Raw genomic sequence first — 12,341 nt, forward strand, 5'->3', positions numbered from 1 at the left:
CAAAAACTAGCCAGGCGTGGTAGCGCACGCCTGTAGTTCCAGCTACTTGGAAGGCTGAGCGGAAGGCTCATCGGAGCCCAGCAGGTCGAGGCTGCGGTGGCCGGGAACGGCTACTGCACTCCAGTCTGGGCAACAGAGTGAGACTTCAACTCAAAAAAAAAAAAAAAAAGATCAAAATCATGTCAAGCATCTTTGCCAACCACAACGGAATGAAACTGGAAATCAGCAATTGCAAGAAAACAGGAAAATTCACAAATACATGGAACCTAAACAATACACTACTATTAAACTAACACTGGGTCAAGTAGGACATCAAAAGGGAATCTTTTAAAACTCTCAAGACAAATGAAAATGAAACTACCACATACAAAAATGTACGAGATACAGCAAATGCAATACAAGAAGTCTGCAGAGTCAAACACCTATTATCAAAGAAAAAAGACCTCAAATAAACATCCTGCTTTACACCTCAAGGAACTAGAAAAGGAAGGGCAAACGAAGCTCAAAGTTAGCATAAGGAAGAAAGATGAGAGCAGAAATGGATCAAATAGAGAATGCAAAACAATTTAAAAAAAAAGTTTTTAAACTAAGAGCTGGTCGTGTGAAGAGATAAAGCCAAAAAACTCTTAGCTAGACAAAGAAAAAAAGAGAAGACTCAGATTAGTAAAATCAGAAATAAAAGCAGAGATATTATAATGAATGCCTCAAAAACAAAACTGACCATAAGGGACTATTATGAACACTTATATATATGCCAACAAATGGAATAACACAGAAGAAATGGATACATTCCAAAAAATATGTAACCTACCAAGAAAAATGAAGAAATATAAAGCCTAAATATACTCTGGGAGGCAGAGGTGAGAGGACTGCCTGAGGCCAGGGTCTCAAGACCAGCCTGGGCAACTTGGCGAGACCTCATCTCTACCACAAATCAAAAAATTAGCCAGGTGTGGTGGCACACACCTGTAGTTCCAGCTCCTTGGAAGGCTGAGGTGGAAGGATCGTCTGAGACCAGCAGGTCGAGGCTGCAGTGGCTATGAGCGTGCCACTGCACTCCAGCCTGGATGACAGAGTAAGGCTCTGACTCATAAATAAATAAAGCCTAAACAGACCAATAATAAAGAAACTGAAGCAGTAATCAGAAACCTCCAAAAAAAGAAAAAGCCAAGAACCAAATGACCTCGCAAATGAATCCTACCATACAAAGAATTATTGCCAGCCCTTCTTAAACCCCTCCAAAAAAAAAACAGAAGGAGGAATAGCTTCAAACTCATTTCAGAAGGTCAGCATCATCCTGACACCAAAACCAGACAAAGAACTAGAAGAAAACTATAGGCCAATATCTGTGATGAATATAGATGCAAAAGCCCTCAATAAAAATACTAGCAAACCAAATTCAACATTGCATAAAAAAGATTATACACTATGATCAAGTGGAATTCATTCCTGGGATGCAGGTTAGTTCAATATACACAAATCAATGTTGAACACATTAACAAGATAAAAGATTTTGTAAAACCTCATGATCATCTCAATGGTATGCAGAAAAAGCATTTCCCGAGCCTTTGGGAGGCTGAGGTGAGTAGACTGCCTGAGCCCGTGGGTTCGAGACCCGCCTGGGCAACTTGACGAGACCTCATCTCTACAATAAATCAAAAAATCAGCTGGGCGTGGTAGCACGCGTGCCTGTAGTTCCAGCTCCTTGGAAGGCTGAGGCGGAAGGCTCGCTGGAGCCCAGCGGGTTGAGGCTGCGGTGGCCAGGAGCGGTCACTGCACTCCAGTCTGGGCAACGGAGTGAGACACCAACTCAAAAAAAAAAAAAAAAGAGGTCAACATCCAATCATGATTTTTAAAAACTCTACTCTTAATAGGTATAGAAGGAATTTATCTCAGCACAATAAAGACTATGTGTGAAAAGTCTATAGCAGACACAATCATCTAAGGGGAAAACTGAAAACTTTTCCTGTAAGATCTGGAACAAGACCAGGATATCCACTCTCATCTCTTCTATTCAACACAGTACTAGAAGTTCCAGTCAGAGTAAATTTCTCCAGGCAAGAAAAAATTTTAAAAGCATCCATATTGTAAAGGAAGTCGGCTTGCAGATGCATGCTCCTATATGTAGAAAACCCTAAAAACTCCATAAAATAACTGTTAGAACTAATAAATAAATTCAGTGAAGTTCAGGATACAAAGTCGACATACAAAAATCAGTAGCATTTCTACACATCAACAATGTACTATCTGAAAAAGAAAACAATAAAGCAATTCCATTTATGACAGCATCAAAGAGAACAAAATACTTAGGAATAAATTTAACCAAGGAGGTAAAAGACCTGTACAGTGAAAACTATAAAACACTGATGAAATAAATCAGCACCTGGGTATGGTAGCTCACATTTGTAATCCCAACAACTCAGGAGGCTGAGGCAGGAGGATCACTAGAGGCCAGGAGTTCAAGACCAGCCTGGACAACATATTGAGATGCCAACTCTAAAAAAAATTAAGGGGGCGGGGGGTGAGGGGAAACGTAGCCAGACATGATGATGCACTCCTGTATTCCCAGTTGGAGTATGAGGTGGGAGGACTGCTTGCGTCTGAGAGTTCAAGGTGGCAGTGAACTATGCTCATGTCACTGCACTTCAGCCTGAGTGACAGAGGGAGATCGTGATCCAGAGAGAGAGAGAGAGAGAGACAGGCAGAGAGAGAGAGAGAGAGAAAGAAGAAACTGAAAACGCCACAAATAAATGTAAAGATATCCCATGTTCATGGACTGAAAGAATTAATATTGTTAAAACAACCATACTATCAAAAGCCATCTACAGATTCACTGCAACCACTATAAAAATTTCAATGATATTGTTGTTCAGAAATAGAACAACAATTCTAAGATCCCACATGGGACCACAAAAGATACCAAACAGCCAAATCAATCTCGAGAAAGAACAAAGTTGAAAATATAAAACCCTGATTTCAAATTATCCTACAAAACTACAGTAATCAAAACAGTATAATTCTTGCATCAAAAACAAAAAAAAACAAAAAACCACATTAACCAATGGAACAGAATAGAAAGCCCAGAACAAAAAAGAAAACTTCACAAATGCTAAGTCAACTAATCTTTGACAAAGGCATCAAGAATATGCAATGGGGAAAAGGTCATCTCTAACAGATGTTGCTAGGAAAACTGGACAGTCACATGCAGAAGAGTGAAACTGGACCTTTGTTACACACTGTACACAAAAATCAACTCATAATAAAGACTTACACTAAAATTAATGAATTTAGTTTAATTAATTAAGATTGGGAACCACAAAACTCTTAGAAGAAAACATAGGGAACTCCTTGACACAGGTCTTGGCAATAATTTTTTAGAAATCACACCAAAAGCACAGGGAACAAAAGCAAAAATAAGCAAGAGGACTACGCCAAACTAGAAAGGTTCCGTACAGCAAACAATCAACAAAACGAAAAGGCACCTTACAGATTGCAAGAAAATATTTGTAAACCAAATATCTGATGAGGGGCTAATGGCCAAAATATAAAAACAACTCAAAAACTCAATAGCATAAGTAAATAAATATAAATAAATAAATAGCCCGATTAGAAAGTAGGCCACAGTCTTATACATTTTCCAAAGAAGATATGCGAAAGCCTGACAGGTCTATGAGAAGGCGCTCGACATCACTGGCAAATCGACACCACTGTGAGATGCCACCTCATACCTGACAGAGGGCTGCTGTCAAACAGACAAGAGGCCAGTGCTGGCGAGGCTGTGGAGAGAGGGAGCCCTTGCACACTGTCAGGGGAAAGCTAATTGGTGCAGCCAATACAGGAAACAGTGCAGGGTTCCTCGAAAAGATCAGAAATAGAGTGACAAGATGACCCAGCCACCCCTCCCGGCTGGGCGCTTCTTGGGGCTGCCTGCACCCCATTTGGCTGCACCTCTCGTCACAACAGCTCAAATAAGGAACCGGCCTAAGTGTCTACTGATGGACGAAAGGCAAAACGACTCGTGACGCGCACACGCTTCGCAAGCAGAATACTCTCCACCTCAACGGAGAAGGAGATCCTGTCTCTCGCGACGACGTGGAAGGACCTGGAGGACATTATGCTGAGGGAGTGAGCCAGACACAGAAAGACTGATACTGCCTGATCACACGTTCGTGTGGATTTGGGAAAAGGAGACATTAAGAGAAGCAGAGAGTGAGGTGGTGGCCAGGAGCCGGATGGCGGGGGACAGCGAGACGGTGACCCAAGGGACTAGGTAATAACACTGTATCACGTGTTTGGGATTTGCTACAAAAGTACTTTATTGTCCACACACACACACACACACACACTCTCTCTCTCTCTCTCTCTCTCTCTCTCTCTCTCTCTCTCTCTTTCTCTCTCTCTCTCTGGGAAGAGGTGGATGTTTTGTTAGCGTGAGGGTGAGGATTCGTTCACTGTGAACATTTACATCCAAACATCACACTGTACACCTTAAATATATACAATCTTGATCTTAAGAAAAATCTTTTTTTTTTTGAGTTGGAGTCTCACTCGGGCGCCCAGACTGGAGTGCAGTGGCCGCTCCCAGCGACTGCAGCCTCGACTGCTGGGCTCCGGCGATCCTTCCGCCTCAGCCTTCCCAGTAGCTGGAACTACAGGTATGCACTACCACGCCCAGCTGATTTTTGATTTATTGTAGAGATGAGGTCTCACCAAGTTGCCCAGGCGGGTCAGGAAAATCTTTTTAAAGACATGACGTGTCCCTGGAGGATCTGCCCCATCTTCTTCCCAGTCACTGGGCTCACAACCAGGGTGACATCCACCATGGCTGGGGGAAGGGCCATACCCCCTAGGGAGCTGTAGGTGTAGCCGGCAGGGCCCAGCAGAAGCCAGGGAAGCATGTGTGGCCCCAGATGCAGAGAGCCTGGGTCACAGGCCAGGTGAGGGAGAACATGCAGGTGGGGCACACTGACGGACAAGCTCAGCTTGAACCCAAGCTTATGGCACACGTGCTAACAGGATGGCCCTGCTGAGAGAGGGGAATGGCAGCACTGCCATGGATGGCAGAGGAGGATCAGGACTCTGGAGAATGGGGTCCCCCCACCCACAGCTTGCAGAGCACAGGTGCCTGCCAATCACAGGAGTTCCACAGCAGCACCAGAAGCCCGTGGGTACCCCTTTAGTGCACTAGGACTGTCTGGGCAGTGGGAGGAAGAATATCACTGCTGGCAACAGGAAGATGGATTCCAAAGAGAGAGGCCTTTGGCAATGCAGAACCATCACGATCCAGGTGGCTGCAGTGATGGTCATGAACTGCATGGCTGGAAGGCAGAAAGGAGGACAGAGCCCAGCTTCCGTAGGGACACACAGACATGGAGCCAACAAGGACACTGGTCACCCCATCCCATAAGAAGAAACCAAGAACAGATGTCAGATGCTGAGGGCAGTTGTCCAATGGGAATTCAGTTTTGAGGAATCCCAGTTACACCTGGTGGCATGAAAGTTATTTGAAACTAAAGACACTGCTGTCCAGCAGGTGCCAAAGCAGCTTTTTCATCGCTTCCCTGATCTGACCAGAGGCAAAAACCTCTGTAAAGTCCCAAAATCCCCTCTGAGGGGGAGTCTTCCTGTCAGAAGGCAGCCAAAGGGGCCCTGCACTCACAGACAACATCACATCTACTACCCATTCTCTTCCCATGAGCTCCTACCCTTCTCAAGAAGCCCACTAATACTGCTGAAGGTCTCTTTGCCTCTGCCACGTCCAGTGAAGCAGGTTTGGCCTCTCCCATCACTGCGCAGGCCACATCTGCCGTGCCCTCCATGCATAGGTGAATAGCCTTTCTCCCGCGAGTCCGTCTGTCTTGTCAGTTTTTCGTCCCAATCCCACGTCAGCACAGGCCAATGACTTTCCAATCCCTCCCAGGGGGACCACCGGCCACTCTCCCAGGTGAGCGTATTCTGGGGACCAATCAGGTCGTCCCATTACCCCATCTTGCCGCTCACGAAGGAGGAGATAGCGGTGGTAAGACCTTTCTGGACTCAGGAGTAGCACTGTGTGCACGACCAGATACTGCTCTGGCCTAAATGGCACGTAAAGCTTTGACAGGGGTCCAGGGGAGCAAAGGGCTCTGCCACAGATCCTGGCTGCCCCAGGATGCACCGTCCAGCCCTCACAGCATCACGATATCAGTGGAAACAGCAGGTCGTCACATGGAGACAAGTTACTTACCTGCTATATACACCACAAGTGTTTCCTGCCTTCTATAGCTAATCGTTGTTTTAAACTGTTTTTATACTCTTTCAGTGAAAAGAAGGTCTTAATTTTAATGTGGCTGCCTTTTCTATCTTCCTTTGTGGCTGATATTTGCATAATCTTTATAAGAAATCCTTTCTAACCCACGGTCATGAAAACATTCTCCTACATTGTCTCCGTAATGTTTTCTGGAGGAGCAAGGTTGGTAGACTATTTTACTCTGTGGCAAACAGATTTTTTTCCTGCCTTGTTTTGGGGGAAAGTAAGAATTGTGGACAATAGCTGGCATGGAGCAGAGTAGAGCTCACTTCCTAACAAGGAAGTTCCTCAGGACCACCAGGAGCCTTTCTCCAAGTCACTCAAGCCCACTCCCTGGACTCTGCCTCCCCAGGACCGGGTAGCTGAAGCAGCACTGCTCGAAGAGCTCTTCTAGAACTCTGACGTGGATGGCAGATGAAAGCACAGGCAAGAGACTGAGGCGTGGCACAGGCCGCTGTATTTCTAGAAGAAACTATTAAACATAAAAGTCATCATGTACAGAGGACCATGACAAGTGGTGTCAACACTACATCTAACCAGGAGACGCTTATGGCCCAGGAGGGCTGATCACTTACCGTCCTTCAGCTCCTGGACATCTCTGGGCTGGACAAAGTCGGGCTTGACATTCTCAAACCACCAGAAGAGCTCGGCAATAAAAACCATGACATTTGGCTGAAAGAAAAAACAAAATGAAAAGCAAGGGCATGCTATGAAGTCCACTCACCATGGCTTTCAAGTTGTGTGCCTAGGGCTCGCTATTACCTTCAGCACCAGGGGAGCATACAGCATGTCTTCCAGGGTGAGGTAAAAGCACTTATTCAGATACTCGTTGGAGAATTCTCTCAGTAGCCGGATGTTGTATAGACTGTCAGCCATCGAGGTAGTCTCCTTCAAGCAGATATCTACAGGCAAGGAGGAAATGACAATTCAGCACCTGTTCATAAGAGGCTTCATAAGAGGGCAGCATGTGTGCATGTGTGTGTACATAATTCTGAACAGGAAAACATTTTACATAAAGGTGGCAGTAATACTTAAGGCAACAGCATCACGAGGCTTAAAGATCACTGAAGAAATCTCTAGAATTTGATAGTGAACACCCATAAAGCATAATAGAAGCTAGATTTTAAGACTGGCTTCCAACATGAACACTAACAATCACTTCCGTTCATGAAAGAGCCTGGCTGCAGGAGCTGGAAACTGCTTAGCCAAGTTCCACTGGCCGATCAGAAGCTCTCTTCGTGAGGTGATTTCCACATGTGCACAGAGCTAGGGGAAGGAAAAGCATTCCCTTTTAAACACCAGGCCTCTGCAAGTCCATGCTGCAATAGCATAGGAATGTCACTCATCACAAAATCAACTGACTACGCCAGCCCCAGTCTCCATCTGTGGAGGTGGGGCTGCTGACTACTAGCAGCTAGGGAGGACGATTTCCCACTGGACACTGCCTCATGGCTCACGGATGTCAGAGGCTCCGTGAGCAAATGTCACACAGAAGACAGGGCACAGACAGCGCTGCCCCAACCCCCATGCTCTAGAACGGGTGGGGGTGCCCTCACAAGCCCATGAGAACTGCAGGATACGCTCCAGACTAAATCAGAAGCAACCCACATGTTGTGTGCCTGTAAATATATATACAACACAACAAAGGGATTTGAAAAATAACATATCTTCAAATAAATTTTGTTTCGAAGGAGAGAAACCATTTTCAGGGGTTTAAATGTGTACAAGACTAGAACCGCTGTATCCAGATTCCTGATAGGTCCTATCCTGCATGGTCCCCCTAGCAGAGTAAATTCTCAAGAGAAACCTGGTCCAAGCTGAGTACCTGTACAAATTTCTATTGCCAGAAAACGTTTCCTTTCTTAAAATTCTGATGATGGAACATTAACATCATCTTATGTGTTTCAGATCTTTCCTTTTAGAAGCAAAACACCACCAATACTGTCAAAGCCCCTTCTTCCCCAAGGCAGCCCGGCCCACCCAATAAGGGTTTTATTCCACTGGTCTGTGTTCTGTATCCGTCAGAGATGCATCCACAGGCAGCTGTTTCTGGACTTTGTTAAGCTTGCACAAATGATATCAGAATATGCCTCATCACTTCTGCAGCCCGTTCTCCCCAAACTCCATATTATGCTTCCAGACAGGTCTATGCTGATGTGGACAGGTTTCAGTCATTCTTTTAACAGTCGTGTGACACTCCACCATTTTTCACTTTATAAATAAGGCTGCAAGAACCAGGCTCTGCACGTGGCACAGACAGGGGTACTGACCAATACAGCCCAAAAGAGGACTTGAGAGGTCGTGCGGCGGCCCCCGTTTCACACCTCCCAATGCCGTTCCCAAGGCCACCCGGTCACGGTTCCACCAGCAGAATCCTTGGCCTGTCCCTTTCCTACCTTGTTTGGCACCAGCTCCTCAATCCTGCCAGCTCAGCAGTAGGAACAGCACAGTCCCCCACTCACTGGCATTGGTGTCCTCTTCATGTTTCTTGGCTAGTAAGACCCCCCCCACCGGAAACCCTGTTCTCACTCTCCTCTGGCTGTGTCCTTTTCTTACTGATTTATGGGACTTCTTTCTGTATTATGGTTAAAAAAGGACTGCAGGACGACTCTGCCAGCTTAAATTTCTTGCAAAGATTTTTTTTCGTGGATACAGTTTATCATTTTGTTGATGATGTTCTTTTGTCACAGAGAAGTTTTATATTTTAATGTGGTTGGATGCAACAATCTTTCCTAAGATTTGTGCTTTATTATAAAGCGAGTAATCCATCCCTACACCAACATGATAGGAACATTTTCCTACGTTTTCTTCTCAAGTTCTTAAATGCTGCCTCTCAGGTCTACCACTTTAGCCCAAGAAAGGGCGTTTCTGGCTCATGGGGCGGGCGGGCAGGGGTTCTTATATTTCCCCCACAAAGATGCCACCATGTCCTGACTAGCCCATTGTCCCTCTCCTGCTGGGCTGTGAGGCTACCTCAAAGGTACCAGCTCATGCAAAATATCTTCTTCTTGGTTCTTGGTGTGGCTCCTGTGGTCCACATGACTATCCCTGAGCCCAAAGCTACACTATTTTCACTAATGTCAAGGTAAGCAAAACTTGACATTTGTGGTGCAAGTACTCCACCCTCTTATTCAACATTAACCTAGCTAAAATCTGGGACAACTTAAGTAACAAAATATGTAACGAAAGTAACAGATTATAACCCAGTGAATAAAACAAGGATCATGAGGCCACACTGATAGGATGGACACGTGACTAAATAAACGAACAGGAACAGTGCAGACAAGCAGACACAGGAGTGCCAAGGCCAGAGCCATCAGTGATGATGACACTGTGTGTGAAAGTCTGATAAGAAACATGGCATTTACATGGCTCACAGCCTCTCCACACAAAAAAATGACAGTCTGAACTGAGACTGAAGAATGGTGTGCTAATAAGAACTTTCCTGGTTTTTGTTGTGTTATTCTCAAATAGTTAAGAAAAAGAAAAACATGACACAAACGTGATAAAATGTAACGACGGGAAAATCTGGGTAAAAAGTGTGCAGGAAATTTCTTGAACATTCTACTGTAAATTTAATTAATGTGTGTGTGTATGTGTGTTTTGGGGGGGTTTTGAGTTAGAGTTTTGCTCTGTCGCTCAGGCTGGAGTACACTGGTATGCTCAGTTACTGCAGCCTCACTCTGCTGGGTTCAGGCAATCCTCCCACCTCAGTCTCCCAAGTAACTGGGACTACAGGCACATACCACCACGCCTGGCTAATTTTTTAATTTTTTGTAGAGATGAGGTCACCAAATTGCCCAGGCTAGTCTCGAACCCCTGGGATCAGGTAGTCCTTTTGCCTTGGTCTCCCAAAGTGCTGGGATTATAGGTGTGAGCCACCGCGTCCAGCTCTACTGTAAATTTAAATTTTACCTTTTGGCCCTTAGTCATCCACAAATTTTTGTATTGCCTTATCAATTTCTGTGGAAACAAAAGTATTTACTGGACTGTCAACAAATATACAAAACAAGCTGGAGAAACCACAGTTCTTAAGATACTAATCCTTGGCATCTAAGAATGTTGTTTAAGTCTTACCCACATACTACAGAAAAGTTTATGGTTTTATTCTGACATCTTTTTTAACGCCTTTTACACGTATGTTTTTACACTTTTTCTTCCATCTTTTTTATCCCCCAGTACTTTACAGTTCTCACTGTGCCATAACAGGATATTCATAATGAGCTGACACTGGTGTATAGGGCAGGGGGACAGGTCATGACCATGGTGCCTCCTCCTGGTCAGACCCTGTCCTCAGGACACAAGGGCACTGGCTCCTGGTCTTCCCTCAGGCCACATCTGCAGCGGGGCAGGGTCAACAGTACTATCAGGTTGGAGCAGGTCGCCAATGGGCCAAGCACTTCCATCATGAGTAACTGGAGTCTTTCATAAATGCCTCTCTGCACCTAGACAGTCACCAGCACACTGCTTGACTGGGCAATTCTTGTTTCCTAACATTTCTTTTTTTTGAGTTGGAGTCTCACTCTGTCACCCAGACTGGAGTGCAGTGGCCGCTGCCGGCCACCGCAGCCTCGACCTGCTGGGCTCCGGCGATGCTTCTGCCTCAGCCTTCCAAGTAGCCGGAACTACAGGCGCACGCTACCACACCCAACTAATTTTTTCATTTATTGTAGAGATGAGGTCTCGCCAAGTTGCCCAGGCGGGTCTCGAATCTGTGGGCTCAGGCAATCCACTCACCTCAGCCTGCCAAAGTGCTGGGATTACAGGCTGAGCCACCGAGCCCGGCTTTTCCTAACATTTCACGTAGGATTTTCTATCTATAAGAGGGGACCCCAAAATCCCCAGGATTACCTTTCGGGTGGACCCCTTGTAATACAGGTAAGCGTACTAGGAACCCACTGGCATCAGTGCACTAGCCAGCATTGTTGTGAGAGGCTACATTCTGCTTCAGTGAATTTTTTTTTTTTTTTGTAGTTTCTTTCAATGCATTTGCCCATTTCATGATGGGTGGTTTATGAGCACGCCTGCCCACACCGTGCTGAGTGTTCAGCAGTTCTTTACCAAAAATGGCATGGCCCCCATGCTCCACCCTCCCCATTCACCAGATCTCTCCCTGAGCAACTTTGTTTGTTTCCTGGGATGAAAAAAAGTCCTCAAAGGGACACGCTCTGCTGATGTGGAAGAGGTGAAACAAAAAACAACTAAAGCACTAAAAGACATCAAAATGGATAAGTCCAAAAACTGTTCTGAGCAGTGGGAAAAGCGTCTTGATAGGTATGCTGCATCAAGCAAAAAGTATTTTGAAGGTGCCTGAAGTGCGAACACGTAAGAATATACAATTTTTTATAAATAAATTCTGGGTTGTTTTGGATTCCCCCCCCCCCATATATTAATCAGGAATGCCAGTCTATTATTTTCCTCTCATAGTCTACGCTTGATCTGCTCTTACAAAAGGTTAACAGGACTTCGTCTCTTCCTGCTGTCTGGGACCACTTAGTAATACAATAACCGTGGATTCCTTGAAAGTGTGAAGCCCCCAGGAAAGAGTCCTTCCAGGTGGCATGTTTCTGATTAGAATCCATCACCTTGTAGTTATGGTCCACTTAGGTTCCCACCTCTTCTGGTTCAAAAGAAAACTGTCCATTTCACCTAATGTTTCAAATGTACATGGCACACAAGCATTGTCAGCATCTTCCTTATTTTGGTATCTACTAGATGTGCGTTCATATCCTATTTACTTGCTACATTCTTTATTTTTGTCCTCTTTTCTTGATCAATCTTTTCTAAGGATTATCTATTCTATTAATCCTATAAAACAAGAAGCTTTTGGTTCTACACATTTTTTCCCTAAAGCTTTTTAAATGTTCCTATTTTATTGATTTTTGCTATTGAATTTACCTACATTTTTAAATTTTTTTAAACAAGTTATATAAGGTCTTTAAAATCCCAATTACTATTTTTTTTTAAAGTTTAAGAGAATAGGCCTGTAGCCCCCATTCCACTCCCTTCACCCTTCTGGTGGCCTAATGCTCACCTTAGTAAAAGGACACCC

General features: G+C 44.8%; 1 protein-coding gene across 3 annotated transcripts in view; it reads right to left on the minus strand.

The window, feature by feature from the left end:
* Nucleotides 1–12,341, minus strand: part of CAMSAP1 (calmodulin regulated spectrin associated protein 1) — a 65,905-nt gene that overhangs the window by 19,576 nt on the left and 33,988 nt on the right. For all 3 annotated transcript variants that reach the window (XM_021718858.1, XM_008070659.1, XM_008070658.1), the window contains 2 exons: nucleotides 7,052–7,191; nucleotides 6,865–6,961 (listed from right to left, as the gene is read on the minus strand). In XM_021718858.1, the coding sequence (XP_021574533.1) occupies nucleotides 6,865–6,961; nucleotides 7,052–7,191 (237 nt within the window). The remainder of the gene's footprint in view (nucleotides 1–6,864; nucleotides 6,962–7,051; nucleotides 7,192–12,341) is intronic.

This window comes from Carlito syrichta, unplaced genomic scaffold (genome assembly GCF_000164805.1).
Source record: "Carlito syrichta isolate Samal-C Ts95f unplaced genomic scaffold, Tarsius_syrichta-2.0.1 Scaffold313900, whole genome shotgun sequence".
Classification (NCBI taxonomy): domain Eukaryota; kingdom Metazoa; phylum Chordata; class Mammalia; order Primates; family Tarsiidae; genus Carlito; species Carlito syrichta.